Here is a 19,893-nt window from a genome sequence, read left to right on the forward strand (position 1 = left end):
GATGCTGTTGGCTGAATTGGCGCCTCTGATTTCCTACCGACCATACAATAATTACTGCGTCAAGAGTGATCTGCTTTGCCTATTCCTACGTGGATTTTAACGATCGATGTGAAGAACCCAGCAAACGGTGGAGAAACCAAAAGGACAAATCCATGGAAATGAAGCACAACGTGAAGGTGTTCATTTTGCTACACAAGCTGGTTCACACGTGTTTCCACAAGCAGTTCGAGTACAAAAGATCAAATGGTCTTATCCTTTCCAGAGTGATCGGATGCCTTGAACCAAGGGATCCATACCGATGTAGTTTTCTGATAGTGCCTATAAGCTTCAGCCCTGTGCTTCTTCTTCAACATCCGCTCTTCGACGAGCCCGGTCACGTGAACTAAGCACAGGCTATTGATCAGCGCGCCGACAAATGTCCATCCCTGTCCCAAGTTCCACGCAAATATGACTAGTCCCCACCACCATAGCTGCTCGCCGAAGTAGTTCGGATGTCTCGAGTAGTGCCACAGGCCCTCGTCGAGATTGAGGGCCACCGGCTTCCCCAGTTCTTGCAGCTTCTCATTTTTGGAGACAAAGTCATGAAGTTGAGTATCGGCAAAGTAGGCCACGACGATGCCGCAAACCGAGACAAGAACAGCCAGGAAATCCCAAACATTCAGGGGCTTGTCCACCGAGTGTACTACATAAGCAGGGAGGCACACTCCAAGGAGGAAAACCTGCAAGCAAAGCTCGTTCAGACATTTCATCAAACAGTCACCGGGCGTAAAGGAGAATTCACTGACTCGGGGCACGAAAGGAATGGCAGAGAGCACCTGTTGAGAGACGTAGATGGCGAAGAAGGAGACCCACCACCAGTTCTTGCCATACTGTGCGCGCATATCGGTGAATCTCCAGTCTTCCCGAGCACCCCACTGCCATTTCTCTCGCCTGAAGTAGTTGTGGGAGAGCCTCAAGCCCCACGCCCACGTCATCGCCATCAGAATTCTGGATCTCCACCAGTTGTACTGCCCGAGAGGGTGGGTGGCATAGTAATGCGTCAGCATCACGGGAATCACCGTCCAGTACGGATCTATCATCTGCAACGAGCAAAGAAACAGAGGAGAAAACGTTCAACTTGCTGGCCCCACGAAACAAAAGAAGAAGAGAGAAGCGGGAGGCACTCACCCAGTGGCTAGACTGAATTTGACTGACGGCCCAGAAGAGGACGTTGACGTTGAGGAAGAAGAGGGCGTTGGCCAGCAGGAAAGGGTGGTGAAGGCACCAGCTCCAGAGAGGGGAGAGGGGATAGCCGCCATCGCCAACAGCCGCAGAGCCGGCGTTCTTGAGGAAGGCCAAGTAGAAGAGAATGGAGGGGAGAGGAGCGACGAAAGCAAGGAGGGCGTTCTTGAGGTTGCGACCCATGCTGGGCGTGGATGCGGTGGAGACGACGGGCCAAGTTTATAAATAGACAGGGAGCGAATGATTGCGGAACCGATGTGGGGGTATGAAGCCAAATGATGAGTCGAATCCATTCACATGCACGCACCGCATTTCATATAATCCAGCCTCGCACACCTGGTCCCTCCCTCAAATTCGATCTCATCGCCGACTCTGCTTTTGCACTCTGCACACGCACAGAGAGAGACAGAGAGAGAGAAAGCTCCGCAATCTGCGCAGACACAGAGAGAGGGAGAGAGAGAGAGAAGGGACCGTGGACCACGAACGGGTGAAGAAGGGGGTCATGTGCCATGATTAAAAAGCAGGAAAGGCAGCAAAAGAGTATGAGTGATCATCATGGCGCGCCGCAGGCCAATCGCAGGTTGGTGCCAGCGGAATGAGTGAGATTCGGTCAATGCCATGCGCGGCACTTCTAAGTTCTAATTCTATAACCTCTCTCTCTCTCCTCCTCCTGCAACTCACAGCCACAGGCAGTCCGTCCTGCCCTGCCCCCGCTTTTTTTTTTTTTTTGTTCCCCATGCCTTTCAAATTTAAAATTAAAATCGCTTCCCTCCAGTAAGTTCCTCCGGCTTCTGTTTTTCTTTACTCCTTTCTTGTTTTCCATTTTTATTTTGGGGAGGTTTAACATCAATCTAGAGAAGAGAGATTTCAAAATTCTGATGACGCGAAGAAATAAAAGGAAAAATTATCCAAAAAGTTTTAAATTTATCGTACGTCTGTTAATTCAATCTTATACATTTTAATTATGCCAATTGAATCTTAAATCTTTTGGTCAATTATCCAAATAATAGATAACGACTAACTTGGCAAAGTTTCAAAGGTTTATGACTAAATTGGCGTAATCGAAAGATTTTAGGATTGAATTAATAGATCGTAAAAAAGTTTAAGACTAAACCGACGCAATTGAAATACTTATGACTGAATTGACAAATTATCAAAAAGTTTAGAACTAAATTGAAGCACTTAAAAGGTTTAAAACTATAAATTGGCCGCTATATAATAAGTTTAGAAATTTTAGACAATTATCCCCCCCCAAAAAAAACCATGATTTTGTATAAGAAATTCTCGAATTAATTTTGAATTTTCTCCGGAAGGGAAATTCACCCAGATGATTTTGATTTACCATTACTATATATGAGAAATTTCTTGATTTCACTCACTTTTCATTCTGTCCTTCCTTGTTCCTCCTTAGATGTCCGAGTCTATTTGACAATAGTTTGTGCTAAGAATTTTGCAATTTGAGCGGGATGACTTCCTAAAAGCAACTGTGCAATCAATTGATATTATATAGGTGCTGCAATTGTAAAGCAGTTGTCGACACCTTGTGAAAATCCTAAGTAAGACTTTCCACGGATTTCTAGTACAATTGCCCATCATTCCTATAATAGAAAAGCAGTCCATTGGGCCAACCTGATGCTGGCAATCAGACAAGCACACACACCTTACTGGACCAGGATGGTATATTTCATATTCCAATGTCAAAAAAAGGAGCAAACAGTTCAGAATGATTAGCATTCCCTACAAAAACCATGTTTCACAAGAGCTGCAAATCTTCGTCGTGACACTGCATCTTTGAAGAAGGGAAGCGTGGGACTCAGATTGATAAACCACGTCAACAAATCATATCCACCAGTCCTCCCTTCATACGCAACTTGAATCCTGACTTATTTTCTTTGGGGGTTCACCTATATAACTCTCACATATTGCACATATAATCTGTACAAACAAAAGCTCAGTGAATTCCATTCACCTATTGCCTTTTTCACCATTAAACATCAAGATGCATTTCTTTCAACGGATGGTTGACTCATCTTTGTTTCCTATGCTATTGAGCATTTGGAGTCGTGCGATTTTCATGCCTGGGGGATTCTGCATATACTTGTCCTTGGTCTCTCACATCTCTGAACATAGAAAAGATCGAGTTGAGACCTTCAGAAGAGGCACCGCCTAATATCCACAACAAGAGAGAGCTGAACGAGTTCATAGTTCCTGGGTTGGCACCACCCTCGGCTTGGCGTAGGTCGGGCTGTCCAGCATTGTCAGTTTCAGCCTGTTCCTGAAGCCCGAAACTATTCCGCATGGTATTCTCCTGCGTGGTTAGATCTAATCCAGGTCTCTGCCCAGGCCCGGGTCCAGTTATCACGTCTGTATTAGCTGGACCTGCATTCCTAGTGTTTAGTCTGGTGATGTGAAATGTTGATGCAAGAATTGTGGAGGAGGTGATGTGGAAGTCTGGGTGTTGTTGAAGCTGTGACCGCCGATTTTGCATAAACCTTTGTAGAGCGGGGACCTATAAGGTCAATACAAGAAAGTGAACCAAAGTGAGCAAGGTAAACAAGCCGTCAGAGGGGGAGAGAGAGAGACAGTATTTCCCAAGTACAGAAGGGGTTCTTTCTTCAGAGCTTCTCCTCAAACTACATTCATCATTCTAATGATATGCATTTAACCAAGCACTATATGCATCCCGTGAACCATCTGGCATAACATCCTAATAATATCTTTCTGACCTATAGGTCCATACACTGCGCTTCCTAATCAGGGGTATACCCCAATGCAGCCCTTGCTCTATTACAATTACCTCAAATCTGTTCCAGAAATATAAGATTAGATGCTGCATGAATGCTGCCGTTGTAGAGAGTGCCAAGTATGAAAAACCTGAAAAAGTTCACGAAACACTTAAATGAGTCTCATTGCATAGATCTGTGCATGAATGCATGTGTGCACCAAAAAGAAAGAAAGGCAAAGGGAAACGTACCATACGAATAGGAAAAGAAATAAATATGGAAAACCAGGAAATAGAGCAGGAAAAACCGAGGAAAGAACTTCATTGATATTGGCGTGCGGACACTGCAAGGATAATCAGATATTAGCTGTTAGTCTTTCTTCTAAGGTAAAAAGACCGTATTCGAAGGTAAAGTCCTTCTCTAAGGCCCGATAATACTGTTTAAGATGCATTGATACATCAATGGGCATCATGTTCAATTTATCTTACGAATTTATTGAAAATTTAAATATTAGAACAATCTGTAAACCATCTATTGCCCAATCCAAAGCAGCAGCAGACAAAGGACAAAAGAACAGGATACATTTTAGCTAAGATAATCCAAAAGAGCCCGCTCATTATCTGTTACTATCTGTCACTATTGAAAAGAAGTTATGAAACCAAATAATCCCAACCAAACACATCTTCTCCTGCATCCCTTGGATTTAATTACTAAAAAATGCAGCTTGCATATGCCATAAAAGAACGGGAGTCATGCATGTCCTGAATGCCAACTAAACTACACATTCGTATGAAAATACCAACCACCGACATTACTGGAGCCTTTTCCCAGGAGTCCATCACGTGGAACCACCAATGCAATTGCACCGCATTTGGTTTATTTCCTCCATAAGGTCAATAAACTAAAGGTTCCCCTTTATGGGGCATTACCAAAGATAAATCTTGAAAAATCTAAATGATACTTTGCAGGAACGAGTGCTTATTGTCTGGAGCAAAACAGTGAAAATTATGGTCAGTAATTTTCACCAGCTTTGAGAATCTGATAAGTTCACTAGCCAGGAATAATATTTAAACTACAATTGCTAGATAATTGCATTTGTCATGATCTTGGTTGCCACATACCCAACAGAGGAAACAATCTACTGAATGGAAGAAAACTGTCCTTCATTTTCATCCTCGCACTTTAAAATTTCACTTACAATTGAAGGCCGCAAATATCAGTTTCCCTACATATAGGATGCAAACTTCCAAACAATGCATAAGCTCGATGGTATAAGTATAAAAAATGCTTAGAAACACACAGGCAAGCAAGGACATGAGCTTATCTATTATGCACATGAGTGTATGCCTGTGGCTCATCGTGCTTGTGCATAAGCATGAGAGAGAGAGAGAGAGAGAGAGAGAGACCTTATGAGTGTAAATAGTTCACATAACCACACGAGAATTAACACCATGAAAGCCAATAGCTGGTCATCATAAAACTCGAACAGAAAAAAGAGAATCCCGATCATGATCTGCAATCCAATTCACTGCTTGTTAAGAAGCTTTTTGTACTATTTTACAATATTTGATGGGTTGTCCATACTAATGTCAAACCATCCTCGAAGCATAGTGCTCACCGGTACAAAGACAAGGGATTCTATGACATGCACAAATATCAGTTGAAATGTGGGAAGCCGATGTCTTGCGTGATGTTGAAGCTGCACTGCAAATGACTATTATTTTAGAGTTATATAGAAAGTGTGAAAGAAGAAAATAGAGAAGAAACGTGATGGTGAAAATCGAAAGATGCCACCAGCTGAAGAGCTATAAAACCCCTAATCCGAATCAGAGAGAAGATAAGCTCCAGACAGCTACTCATAAAGTCAACGATTTTCATATGATAGGCAGTGTATATCAGACAACTTTCATATATGCAGCAATCTTATTAAACTGTTCCTGGATAAATACATAAACAGGTACCCAGCTTCCATCATGCAAGGGATCTAATACAAACCTGTGAATTTCAGCATTCGGGTTTGCGTCTCTCTCAATGTGAATGATACGGACATTGTGGTTGTGAAAAAAACGAACAGAGACATCATGAGCACTCCACACTTTGTCACAAAATAGTCTGCAAGGGGGCATTAAATGCATTATTTGTCTATCGAAATTTATTAACTGAAAATTGAGTGACAAGATTCTCCTAAAAATAAAAAAGGACAAATTAACCAAAAGTTATCAGCTTGATAACTATCAACTCTCATGCTAATACATTTACCTATACCCACAAATACATTGCTTAGACACAATGTCCAATATTGTAGTCCAACGGCGCTAGTAATTTTGTAAAGGAACATTTTACAACCATACTAATTCATCCTCGCGTCTTCAAATAAGTAACTCAGGAAATATCTAACAACTTGAAACCAAGTCTAAAGCAAGGTTCAGGTTCAGCCAGATTAAGGGAAAGTAAAGTTCACATCCCTGCACGTGGACTCATAAAGCCAAACTGTATCTAAACAACAGACATCCTGCAATACATGTCCACTAACAGCACACTTCATTTTCTTATGTCAAACCAACAGGCACATGTTGTATAAGCATCCAATGGTAAACTCAGATCTTACAGTGAAAAAGATGACTGTTACAAAACAGGTATGCATTGTGCCAACGGTTTTACTTCTGCCATGAACATGCTCTATGGGGGTTCCAGCATGTATGTTTATATAAAATTAGTACCATATACATTTCATACATTGAAACTTCTACATCAACTAGAAAATTGGTGGCCTGGCCATATTACTTAGCTTGTGGAATTGCTGGTGAGTTGGTATGGCTTTTTGCACAAAAGCCAGAGAGAGAGAGAGAGAGAGAAACCAGAAGGGGACAAAAAAGGATCTGTCTTATGGGAAAGAATGTTCTTAAAAGCTTAAATGGCTCTAGAAGGTACGTGTTTTCAAGTTTTTGAAATGTTCAATTTAGAATATACCATAGTAACAGTGTAAATATCTAAACCAAGTTAAAAGCCACGGCCATTCCAAACACACTAAACTATTCCTGCCTTTTAGGTGGTTTGGCATCAATTCCACTGATAGGTTCTTTTTGGCCAAAAATCTGTAGATTGAAAACTCCAAAGTCCAAGGGAACTGGCGAACATAATACTCGCTAATCCAACCAGACCAACATGCTCTTATTGACCTCAAACTACTTATATGCTGTAGGAATATATGTGAAAAATGGAGCACTAGCAGCTTTTATTTTTCTTTCACAAAATTCTCCTTTATTGCCAATTTGCTAGAATCATAGACACGGAAGAGGAAAAAAACGAAATCTAACCTCCAAATCTTGCTGGACCTTCCGGAGGTTGCGCATAACTAAGATTGAAGAACTCCTTGGTCTGGTAATTGTACAGATAACCTGCAGGAGGTTTCCCATTCAGAGGAATCATAAAGCTTCTACTTGACATACTGGAACATCAAAGGCTGTTTTACTATCACTATAATGTTTTAAACCCCAATGAACGCATGAAAATCTAAATTGGCAAAATAATCTCACATCCAGTGGATGATAATAAGATGGTGGGGTAAGATAACATCAAGTACCAGGCTGAATCATCCCAAGGCAAGGAAAATAGATGAGAAATTGGGTTTCGGGAGCATCACACTACAGTTTCATAAATAGTACCTTGCCTCATACAGGATCAGCAGCATGGGAAATATTTCTCTTTTGTCTTTAATATTTGAATACTCTCCAGAACAGATTCTTTAAGAAACTTTCTTGCTAATCCCTTCCTTTGTTCATAATTCTCAAAAGTCCAGTAAAAAACTACTGATTTCTTTACTTAGATCTTCCTAAACCAGTCCCTTAATTTATCAGTAAACGTAAAGATATTATCAAGGGTACAACAGCGTAACGCACATATACGAAACCGCCCCACAAACTGTCTCCGATCCTCCGTGAATTTTATACAGATTTTTCATTTTACACAACAATCATTTTTCTCACAAGTTTTGTAGTTCTTTTATCCACACAATGCTTACATGGTAGGGCACTGCTGCAGTGCTACTGCACTCTCATTAAAACTGATTAAGAAAGTAGGCAGACCATATGCTGAAGACTTACCTCCTCTCAATTCTCTTCAGTATTCTGAAGTATGAAAAGCATACATTTATCGGTATTGAAAAAGATAACTCTCTCAATAATTCTATGTTTCTACTATCTTGACCTCAACACTTCATATTAAATGATGCTCCAGAACTCCTAATACGGTGCCGGACACTTTAATCAACTACATATCTCCTCAAGAGGCAGGCTTCCTTGAGAGCATATGGCCCTTAGTAAATTAAATTTCACATGAGAACTCGGAAGAAAATTTACAAAAGGAAACCATTATTCTTCCGGAAACATATAAATACCTTGTTTAGAAGAGTTCAACAAACTATTCATCAAAATGGTATCATATCCAACAAATCCGTTTATCAGAAGTTGCTGCCACCTGTAATTGCCATGATAGGTTTAAAAATGAAGCCAGAAATGTGAACGTCACTCCAACTTCTAAAAGTAACACGTTTCCATATGAGAGTCAGTTATACTTTGGATAGTGGCCATATATGATGATACCAACCTAGTGCGTCCAGAGTCCACCTAGAGAAGCTTTATGCAATAGTGAAGGAAAACTATCTTCTGATTTCTTCTTTATGGGTAAGTACTTTATATTTCTTTCATTTCTAATTAAACAAGCACCCGTGACCTTATATATCTGGGTGACCATTTCTAATTAAACAAGCACCCGTGACCTTATATATCTCGATGATCATAAAATGTAACCAAGAGACTCGCTTCACTGGAGAGGGAAGGAACAATCGTGATTGACATCGGCAAAAATTACCAACATGGAAATCCATCCAGGACGTGTATTTAATAAACATGCGTAACAAATATCTCGTCACCCTTGGGCTAAGAAAAGGCTCTTGAACTTTTAAAAGGCCAAAAGCTAAGTCAAAGCAATGGTAATTGACTAAAACCTTACAATTGACGTATAAGACCTAAGAAACAATAATTATTTTTCCCTCCGGTAAAGCAGATGAAAAATATGTTAAGTTAAGAAGTTAACCTGTTTCCAAAGCAAGAATGTCGACCTGATATGCTAATATTGACCGTACGAATGTTGTGCTGAGTCTTAGCATTTTCGGGCAGCAGAAAATATCCCTGCAGGGAAAAAAAAATTACTCTCTTGGTCCAACTAGATTGAGATTTAAACCCTATTACAAGTTCTTTCAGTCAAAAAGTTTATACGATCACACCATAAGTGATTCAGCAAAATTGTGATGCAAAGGGCAAGAACAAATAACTGTCATCATACCTTTTCCATGGTGTACAAGTACGTTGGTTCAAAAGCCTTAATTCTCCTTTCGGTCAAGTGCACTGCAACAAATGGCAAGATACGATAACAGAACATGATTGAATAAAGTAAGAGAGGAAAAAACCAACACTCTTGACCAATTGTCAAATAAACAACTAGAATGGATAAATCAAGAATCCGCACCAGCAGCAAGTGCTAACACTGATTGCCGGATAGTACTCACAAACATATAGTGAGCTTAGAGCACATAAAGATCTAAGCCAACGTTTGGTGGCCAGGATGAAAGTTAGGATAGGATAATTTTATCCTATCTGGATTTTGGTTGGTGTCCTCAGTGTCCAAGACAGGATAAGGCTGGATAAAAGAGGGATATAAACTAGATGAAGAATCCCATATAAGGAGTGGGATAAAGGTGGAAAGGATTTTTCATATCCATGGTATACACCAGCCACCACGGAGGGACCACCACCGCAATAGCCACTAGTTGTCAACTCCAACTATCGCCAATAGTGATCTCCGGCCAAGCAATCATGTTCCCCAACCAGAGCTTCTTGATTGACATCTCCACCTTCACCCAAATTTGGTGTCATGGCGGAGCTCTCACTCATCGTCCCTTCTCATTAACAACTTGTGTGCCATCTCTTTACGTATATATTCTGCATTTGCAAGGAAATGTTTCCACCCTTTTCTCAGTCTCTCACACAATTGCACATTGTCCTCATGGGAATTGAAGAAATCGGGCAACGCATTCCATCTTTTGCTTCGACTCATCAATGGAAGTATAATGTGTTCGTGAGTTTCAGAGGCAAGGACATAAGGAAGACGTACGCAGCCCACCACTTCCACGCGCTGGGGATCTACTATTTAGGGACAATGACAAAGTGGAGACTGAGATTTTATCAAGTCCAAGCTACTCAAAGCGATTCGCCACACTAAGGCTTCCCTCGCAGCGTTCACCACCATATACACTGGCTCACGGGATGGTGGAGATCCTAGAGTGCAACAAGAGGTTCAAAGATCATCTGATGTCGCCCAATGCCCATCCGAGGCAATCGTGAGGCCTCAAGGGTCGCAGTGTCAAGGATCAAGAGCAGACAAAGATGGTGGCTAACTGGGTGCCACATGTCGACAAATGGCTAACGATAGTGGATGCGATGACAACTGCTGATGGCACATCGAGGTGAGACAATGTCAACGATGGCTCAACAGGTGGCCGCGGAAGGAAACAACAATGTTGGGTTGATGACCAATGGCTTAAAAGTAGGGGATAGAGAGGAGGGGGGAGAAGAACTTGTGTTATATCCATGTTATGTTCAGACATCTACCAAACACGGTATAAGTTATAACAAATGACATCATTATCCTATCCGACCTAATCCTATCCGACAGAAAACTTCAAATGACCCAACGTAGTCTAAGTGCAAGAAACACGGAAAAAGACTTCTCCAAGCGATGAATCTAATACTATTTACGAGAAGGCGAGAGAACCATGCAATGCTATCTTTTCCATTTTCGTTGTGTTTAATGTGTGATGTTAATGAGATACAGAGCACCACAATAAAAGAGAACAAAAGTCTCACATCCAAGGGTGTAGAAAAAACCGATAAATAGAAGATACAAAGACTAGTTTATCTCAACCATCTAATATATGTACCAAAAAACTCCAAACTGAACCAAAAATGTCACAATAGTGGACTTTAAAAGTTGCAAGTCCTTTTTTCTTATCAGAGAAAGAAACTCAGAAAGTGACACAAAGGGAATGCCATCCCATTTACAAGTTTCACTTGATGAAGGATAGAATTACATCTAGGCTCATGCTATGTGCATACTAAAAATTCACAATATTGCAACTCTTTACCTGCATATAAGTTGATCCTATCTAAATGAAGTATCTGCAACCACATGGGTATGTCGATGTTGAAATGCACACCTGCAATGTTCTGCAGTAAAACTATCAAATTCAGCCACAGGAAATTGGCACATCGGTCAAAGGAATCATTTTGCATCGGTAACCACATTGAAACCCAGAGAGATTTCACATATAGAGCATTACCTTGGAACTATGAAATCACATGCCAGATAAACACAAAATCAAAGTATAGATCAAATGTCAAAACCAGCTAATAAAGAGAGCCAGCTGAAAAATATTGAGGTCCAAAAGATAGCGTAGCACAAAACATAATCAAACATGAGCTGTGATACTTATGGGATACCCTGGCCACATGCAGCAAGGAACAATTGACATGATGAAAGAATCCGAAGTTAAAGCAAAACATAGGTCTACAAAATCATCCCCTAAAAGTGCAATCCAGAATTTCAAGCTTTTGCAATTGTAAAATCTAAATAGCAGGTCCAGGTGCTCAACGGAACTTCTTAAAGTGTAGTCGAGTTGTCCACCACTTAAAACGGGCAGTCATATTTAGCTTATACAGCTCAAGGGTCTGGAGGGGTGGGAACACGGAAGACTGCTGGAGGATCTTTGAAGAGTAGAGTCGCCAAATCATAGTATTGATTGATGTTAAGCATAGAATCTTAACGCGATGAGAATTGTGAATCCTTCAATTTCTCATCACCCAAAAACCCGATATGAATGCCTAAGATCCCATTAAATCAAGGCACACATAACTACCCTAATTCAGAATTTTATAAGTCTGAGTAACCTACTCTCCCTACAATGGCTGTACATCTAAATGCCAGCTAATAGAGGTCAAAACTGCCTCATTTTTTCACCATCATCAGAATTGCCCATTCAAAAGCAACAATGTGTAAATGAGAGCTAATTGTGTGAACAAATATATTAGTAAAAACCGATAACATTTGTAGTCCACTCACCCACAATTTCCAGAAACTTCCAACAATTTGCTTCACAAGTCTCCATATGAATGAGAGACGTCTGTACCATTTCCTGCCGAAGTGAGCAATAGCAGCTTTAAATGTTTCTTTGGCGGATAAAGGAAAGCTATACCGAGACTCTACTTTATCAGTTCTGCCAATTGCTTCATCATCTGCTGACTTAGAATTCTGGCCACTAGGAAAAGTTTCCGCTTGATGGTCAGATAGTTCATTGTCAGTCTTCCAAAACTTTAAGACTAGGTTGCCCCTTTTAACACCTGAGACAATCCAATTTAACCAATACTTAGCAGCCAGAAGTGTCAATCCCTTTCCATCTACATTCTGAACTTCAACTTCGCCCTCCGCATGTTCAGAATCAGGAAGACCTCTCCTGTCCAATGCAGTCTCATTTTGTGACCACAAGCCTACACTGGTTATCTACAAAAATAAGTTAAACATCACTGAATGATCACACTTCATATTTGGCAAAGGGGGAAAAAATTTTGAGCCACCAAATTTTAAAAATATAAAAAGAGGTCTGCAAAAGTATCATCTTATATCACAACACAAGTCATTGACTCGAGTTCAGTACGTGATAGGATATCACACAACCAGTAACAAAACAACTTCTAAATATAACATATGTCCATAACTCTAAAATTAGCTACCAATTGCCATGCACTCCATTTATCATCTCTCCATTCATTTCACTGTCCCAAATTATCAAGGCATCAAGTTTGCCTGTTCCCACAACCCCTACTAGTATTTCCAAGTTAACAGCAGCTCCTCTACTTTCATATCTTCGATCATGCCTTAGGTATGCGACATCACTGGCAGCTATTACACGTCTGCATATTAAAACTGATCATTTACTGATGCAATTACATAAAACGGAAATACAAGGTATGCGACATCACTGGCAATCATTACATGTCTCCCTATTGAAACTGATCATTTACTGATGCAACTACATAAAACGGAAATACACGCTAAAATTGACGACTTGTTAAGGCAACCCAATAAAGAAAAAAAAATAAAGCAGACAAGCACTAATAGAGAATTTGGCACTTGACCCAAAATATGTGTAGACATTGTATGATTGTGAAGATTCCCAAAAGAAAATGTTCATTATGTCAAGCAAAATCAAACTACTATTAGGTCAGCACAACACAAAATACGAACTCTTCCCATCACCACAAACCTCAATAATTACTCGTCAGGCTCCAAGTATCTATTGACTGGATCGCAAATGAGAAGGCATAAGGAAAAAATAGCAACACACAAAAGCAGAAAACAAAGCACAGAAAGGGATAAAGAGTGGGAAGTTAACTAAGAGGACAAGGAAAAGACACAATTAAAAAGAAGGGAAGAAAATAGAGACAAGCGAGCAAAAATAGAGTCACATTGGAATGAACAACAAAATGATCGCATACCTTGATATGAAAGAGTTGAGCATCTGCTGTTTCGACTCCTGCGAACTCACTAGAACAGCCAGGCTGATAACAAGAACTAAATTTCAGTCTTATATCACAATAGCCAAAGTGCAAAAACACTAAAAAAGCAGAGATAAGCATATCTTAAATTATCTAAAACGTAAGGTTGTGTTTGCTATTTATTTAATTGATTGAGAGACGAAACACAGGATGCAATAGAAAGAATACCACCAACTGAACAAAACAAGTGACAAATCAAAGCACACGCTTGAGAGAGAGAGAGAAGTACAGACACCTCCTGTTTGTTCCAACATTTGACCTCGCTAGATGAAAAATATGGATTTGATTTTGATTCACTTCCCAGCGATAATCATCACTCAGCACAAAGCAACGACCTTAACACATACTGGCATTAAACTTGATGTTTCTTAGGCAACCAAAAAAGCAAAATTATTCATGAATTTGAAGCACGAAATAGTTAAAATGGCAAGCACACGACCTGCATAACCTAAGGCTACACTTCAACAGATCATCACCCCACACGGAATAAGATATGTATGACTATCCGAATCAATTTGCCCGCCCACAACAGGAGAGTGTAAAATAACCCCAAAGGCCCAATTTTGTGTCAAACCCGCACGACTTAACCCTTAATCTCACCAAATCATCGCACTGCAAACACTGGGGAGAGTAACCTAAAGAACCGCAACACGATTAACTGATGTGGCCCGGCTAAACCGACTTCGGAAACAGAACATGACCCTATTCATCAAGTCATCCAGCGAACAAAACCCAAATACAGGCTAGGCTAGGCTAGGCTAGGCTAGACTCGCAAAGAAAGAACTCAGAACAAGCGCGAGCGACAATCGAGGGTTACCTGCTGAACGTAATTGGCGTGCATGACGACGAGGATGCAGAAGAGAGTGACGGCAATGAAGAGGTAGACATACTCCAAAGCAGCTCTGAGTCGAGGCGTCAGAACCTGCGAGAACCGCTCCTGGACCCGAATAAACGTCTGCTCCGGATCCATTCCCTCTACGCGATCATGCCTATCTCCTCCGTTCCTCTCTTCAGTCGATTCTCTCTCGGCTCGCTCAGGGGAAAGTTCGAATCCGAGGATAAAACTGGGGTGTCTGTTGATATTTCACGATCGTTTTTCCCTTTTTTCCCTTTTTTTTTTATTTTCTTTGCGCTTGGGCTTTGACCGTTCTCTCTTCCGGACCTGCGCGCACGTTAAACATATGACCCGTTGATTGTTCAGCCCGCCGTTGATTGCCCCGCCTCAACTGAAGAAAGGATAATCGAAGAAATCGCTTTTTCGTTTCACAAAAGCAAGAGCACTATAATCACAATAATAATCACATATCAAAATAATTATAATAGTAATCATAATAAAGATGATGATAATGCACAAGGTTTTCTCATTATCATTCTGTGAATTATAAGTTCGCTTATGGCTGTCGTTTTAAAATGTGTATTTATTTTCTACTTCTTTTTTGTCGAAATATTTGTTTTCAGCTTTAAGGCTCCGTTTGTTTCACAAAAATAATTCTCAGAAAAATATTTTTTGAATTTTTCGACGTTTGGTTCACAAAAAATAAGCTACTTAAGAAAAACATTTTCCATTCATGGAAAAAAAAAAACTCCTTCAAAAGTAAAGAAAATATTTTCCTCAGCTTTCTTTCCTCCTCTCTTTCATATTTTCTTTATTTTTAATTATTTTTTACTTTATTTTCATCTTTTATTTGTTTTTTGAAAAAAAATTCTCTCTTTTTTTAATTTTTTTTCCTTTCTTTTTCTCCCCTTCTTCTTTGGCTGGACCGACCTGAGCAGAAGGTGGGAAAAAGTTAAAAAAAAGTAAAATATAAAAAATAATTAAAAATTAGATCTTTTAATAAAGAAAAGATAAAATAAAAAATATTAAAATGAGGGCACGGAGGAAAATTAAATCAAATCAAATTTTCCACACCAAACATCGAAGAATATTTTCTAATGCATTTTCAGATTTTAGGCAAACGTTGAAAAATATCAGTAATTTTTCTGAAAAATGACAAGTTAAAAAATATTTTCCAAAAATGGCTTATTTTTCAAGAAACAAATAGAGCCTAAGTGATTCATGCTCTCCGAAGCAAATTCATCAATCCTAAAGAGATGCTTTGGATATTGAGTGTAAGATATGGTGTTCTATGTTCTACGATTTTGTTATCCTTCCAACCATATACCAATTTCAGTCGAAGTGTCCTAGCATTATCACTTCGGCGGTGAAGCTAGCTTTTAAATTTGAAAGTTGCATAATAAAATGTTTTTTTTTTTTTTTTGTCGGAGCATAACAAAAAGGTCGATCAAAGCATTGTTGATCAAATATTCATGAGATTTTATTTTTTTTTGTCGAAGTCATGAGAACTTCAACCCGCGTGCTAAGCATACATGTTCAGTATTTGTTTTCTAGGATAATGACAATATTTTTCGATTTCCGGCCAAAATTTGCAAATAAACTGGAAACTATTATTCATCACTAAAAAGGAAAATTTGATTTTATTTTCTCAAAAAGACATGCACAAATCGTGTGGTATAAGGGCTGCATATGTTCAAGTAGTAAATTATTTGTGTATTTTTCCTCCTGTCGAAAGTCCTTATAATTCATTAATTCATCTAACCAAGTCTTTGAACTTTTAATCGAATGCACCCCAATTCTTGATTTGGTTTATTGAGCTGACATGCTTGGTAGAACCAGCAAGAGTTTTAATGTGGAACAATTAAGTGCAACATTTATGTTGAGAAATCTGATTGCTCAATTCATCTAATACTTTAAGCTTTATAAACAGTTGGCATGGATCGCACAAATTTTCACATGATATCGGAGCAGAAAATTTCGATTTCAAATCTTTTCAGGCTTTATCTGCCTTCACAATTAAATGTTTTCACGTTTAGTACTAAGTGAAAAGATCGGACTAAGCGTGAATCCATTAACAATAAGCAAAGGCAGTTAAAGGAAAAAAAAATTTGACATCAGACTTTTGTTGGCTTCGACTGATAATATTGATTTCAAGTATCTGTATTTGGGGTCAGAGGGACTTCGTTGGAAATGTCATAAAATGCAAGTTCAATAACTTGATTAGAAAAGTTAAAAGTGGAATAACTTGAGGTGAAATTCTCGTCGGGTTTGGTTTTTATATAATAAATATTAAGTCAATTTATCGCCTAAGTGGGGAACATTCATAAGCTGACGGGTGGAGGCATATTTGGGTTGAATCAAGTTTAATATTGGGATGACATTCTTCGGATTATGATTTTTTTTTTTTTGTAACGACATGATTTCGTTACTAGTAAATCTCAAATACAAACCCGCTAGTAGTAATTACAAGTTCGATAAAGATAGTTGCTCTATTTAAATCGGAGACATGATGCGATCTTACAATGTTCGAAGGGAGAAAATAACGAGAGTCCGATGCAAGTAATTAACTTCCAACTTGGCCAATCGATCCGCACACTCATTCGCTTCTCCGAATACACGCGGCATCCTTCATTAAGAGACTGCATTCATCAACTAGCATGTATTAGTTTCTATCAATATCCGATATCGGTGACCGGCCTCGAGCTTAGGGACTGACCCTGGTTCGAGCAACGAGGACTAGGCCTTGGCCTTGGGGGACCCCGGCTCGGCCATCGAGATCTTCAAGCCCAAGTGCGGGAGACGGGGATTCTCGAGCCAATCGCGAGGAACTCGGGCTTAGCCTCAGCAAACTCGGGCTTGAGCGCCGATGGCTTGGGCATGGGAGCCAAGTACTAAACCACGGCCGACCGGGAATACGGATTGGGCATTAGGACTCAACGCCTGTGGCTGAGTCCTTGGTGGCCAGGCCTGGTTCTACAAAGGCTAACTTCGGTCTCTTAAGGTGGTGCGGACCTAAGCACTTTCCTATTCCTTCTATGTCGTAGGTTTAAAACTAAAAAAATATTTGTTACTTTCCTGATGCTTCTATTCGGAATTGTCTTAGGTCTAATTCCTATTACTTTAGCTGGATTATTAGGACAAGAAATCGTTTTCTTCAGCTCAAGCATAAACTTTCCATCGACTATGAAAGATTCTCCGTCAACTTATTTTCCTAAACTTTCCAAACATTGAAAATTAAATGAACAATAAAATTTCTGTAACTTTTCCCCAATTAACTTATTGATTAATATTGCATCATCAACTCCTATTCAAGTTAGCTATCAATATTTATTTAGTTTTTTTATTTTTAGCTTACGAATTTCTCTTATATCTAACAAAAAACCACTCTTATATTTCTTCAACTTTTTATTTATCTTTCTTAGTAACCCTTAAATTTATCAATTATTATATGAATCGACCAACTGATTTTCACATGATTTATTAAGTTTTCTCTAATTAAGTTACTAAGTGTGGGTTATCAACTCTCATTTGACTTTCTTACTGACATACATTTGTTTTTGATTTAATTTACCAACTTTCTGTTGAGTTAGTGACCCATGTATGTCATAATCAACTTCTCCTAAATCTAATATACAAACAATTCGACAGACTTATGTCGAACATTTGGATGTTTTGGACTCTACTCACAAATAACAATGACATGTTTACATTTTAAAATGAGCAATGTTATGTACGTTAAAAATTGACATATACAGATTCTTATGATAAGTTTGTAAAAAAATTGGGCCAGCTCATTTTTAATGTCTATCAATTTGTAAATTGATTTCATAAGATCCATTGAAAAAGAGAGTTTTTCAACTTTTGTTTAACTTTCATAGTAGCGGCTTAAATTTACGACCTATTACATTAAATTACCAACCCACTTTATACTTGATAAAGGAACCCTTTCGAAAAAGTAATCCAGTAGAAAGTAACCCAGTAAAAAAGTTAGTAAGTAACAAAAGACTAGTAATAAGATATGATTACTCCTAACTGATTGATAAAAAATCATTTAAAATTAGAGTTAGTAATTTCATATAAAAATGGGTAAATTGAAGGGGGGGGTAATCAAGAACAGCAGACAAGTGTTAGTACAAAATAAGGAAAGTCGGTAATTAGTTAAAAGTAATATAAACTTGGTATGTCATTTGGATGAGGCTTCATAACCTAAAACTAATTGGTAACTCTGAGAAAAGTTGATATGTCACTCTAATAAGACTGGTAATTACTAAAAGCGTCAACAACTATAAGGCGTTGCTGAGAAATGAAAATCAAAATTTGTAAGTGTTAAGAAAAGTCGGCAAATTGAATGTCAGTAAGTAACTTAAATGAGAGTTAACAATTAAATACCATAAGGTAATTTGATGGGGCAAAAACTAGCTAGGCACGTTAATTTGGATTCGCAATCTCTAAAATAAATTAGTAAATGTAAGAAATTAATAATCAAAGCAAATAAAAATTGGTAACTCCAAATAAAAAGAATTAAGCGTTGATAAGTAATTCAAATGAGAGTCAGTATCCTAAAATTAGTTGGTAATTTACTCTGACAAAAGTTGATAAATCACTCCAACAATGTTTATTGTGTATCTCGAAGCATTAATAAGTTCTGCATAATGAAAGTTACTAATCTTGGTAATTTACAAACCATCAAATGGTTTTTTCACACTTATGAATACTTGTTGAGATTTATCAGGTCGAAACAAGTTCATATTCTTTGGGGATAGAACAATAATATTCAGGGGTGGCAAAACTCAATCTTTTTTGCGCCCAACATGGCAACTTTAAACGACAATCTAATACGCTTATTGCGACAAGGCCGACCGATCTCATCCTTCTCAAAGTCACTATTATCGGGTTTGCTCTTGTCTCGAAGAGCCTCGGACATGCATCGGCATGCATGCGGGGAGAACCATGGATGGGAGATGTTAGCGAAAACCTGGAATCTGAAAGCTATACCTGTTGAGGGTCGATGAGGGCATGAACGTAGGAAGGGTATTATATGGATATGGCGGTGTGTTTGGACAGGGGGGTAGACAGCGGGAAGAAGATGCTCGTCCTGGTGCATATCAATGGCGACTGTACTGCTCTACGAAGCTCTCCCTGGTTACATTGTACTGCAAAAGGCATTCTATATTCGTATGTTGGTTTCTTTATAGTTGCCTTGATCCATTGACTTTGCCAAGTTTTTGAAGTTCATGGCGTCCTCCTTTGGAAGGAAGACAAATAGGAGGTATCATCTCTCTCTCTCTCTTCTAGAATCTGTTCTTTAACGTATGTGCGCGCCGTAGATTTTACTTGATATGTCTCTCATCTGAATCAGATTTCAAGAAGCAGTGTGAACTGGTGGACGAATGTTTGCGATTGCTTAGCATAGTTTGATAGACACATTAGCCTTCTCGTCACTGTG

The 19,893-nt window shown here is 39.1% G+C and overlaps 2 protein-coding genes across 2 annotated transcripts; both read right to left on the reverse strand.

Annotated features, from left to right (window-relative positions):
* Positions 1 to 159: 159 nt before the first annotated feature.
* LOC115747407 (uncharacterized protein C594.04c) lies at positions 160 to 1,642 on the reverse strand. Its single transcript, XM_030683563.2, has 3 exons — positions 1,168 to 1,642; positions 816 to 1,079; positions 160 to 719 (listed from the first exon to the last, which is right to left on the reverse strand). The coding sequence occupies exons 1-3, from the start codon at positions 1,402 to 1,404 to the stop codon at positions 240 to 242; spliced, it is 981 nt and encodes a 326-aa protein (XP_030539423.1). The 5' UTR covers positions 1,405 to 1,642; the 3' UTR covers positions 160 to 239.
* Positions 1,643 to 3,157: 1,515 nt separating this feature from the next.
* LOC115747398 (membralin-like protein At1g60995) lies at positions 3,158 to 14,743 on the reverse strand. The gene is made up of 14 exons (XM_030683551.2): positions 14,430 to 14,743; positions 13,553 to 13,615; positions 12,120 to 12,557; positions 11,146 to 11,227; positions 9,288 to 9,349; positions 9,039 to 9,133; positions 8,341 to 8,420; positions 7,262 to 7,342; positions 5,940 to 6,056; positions 5,563 to 5,648; positions 5,351 to 5,457; positions 4,196 to 4,287; positions 4,019 to 4,095; positions 3,158 to 3,730 (listed from the first exon to the last, which is right to left on the reverse strand). Exons 1-14 carry the CDS (start codon positions 14,580 to 14,582, stop codon positions 3,266 to 3,268), a joined length of 1,998 nt encoding a protein of 665 aa, XP_030539411.1. The 5' UTR covers positions 14,583 to 14,743; the 3' UTR covers positions 3,158 to 3,265.
* Positions 14,744 to 19,893: the final 5,150 nt, after the last annotated feature.

Source organism: Rhodamnia argentea, chromosome 11, assembly GCF_020921035.1.
Source record: "Rhodamnia argentea isolate NSW1041297 chromosome 11, ASM2092103v1, whole genome shotgun sequence".
In the NCBI taxonomy this organism is placed as follows: domain Eukaryota; kingdom Viridiplantae; phylum Streptophyta; class Magnoliopsida; order Myrtales; family Myrtaceae; genus Rhodamnia; species Rhodamnia argentea.

Bases quoted from the DNA above. Each gene is read 5' to 3' on its own strand.
- LOC115747407 (XM_030683563.2), bottom strand. From the start codon at position 1,404: ATGGGTCGCAACCTCAAGAACGCCCTCCTTGCTTTCGTCGCTCCTCTC. The intron at 1,080-1,167 runs GTGAGTGCCTCC...TGCTCGTTGCAG, and splicing joins AAATTCAGTCTAGCCACTGG to ATGATAGATCCGTACTGGAC. The intron at 720-815 runs GTGCTCTCTGCC...CTTTGCTTGCAG, and splicing joins CCATCTACGTCTCTCAACAG to GTTTTCCTCCTTGGAGTGTG.
- LOC115747398 (XM_030683551.2), bottom strand. From the start codon at position 14,582: ATGGATCCGGAGCAGACGTTTATTCGGGTCCAGGAGCGGTTCTCGCAG. The intron at 5,649-5,939 runs GTTTGTATTAGA...AGTCATTTGCAG, and splicing joins CCGAATGCTGAAATTCACAG to TGCAGCTTCAACATCACGCA. The intron at 4,288-5,350 runs GTCTCTCTCTCT...TTATCCTTGCAG, and splicing joins GAACTATTTACACTCATAAG to TGTCCGCACGCCAATATCAA.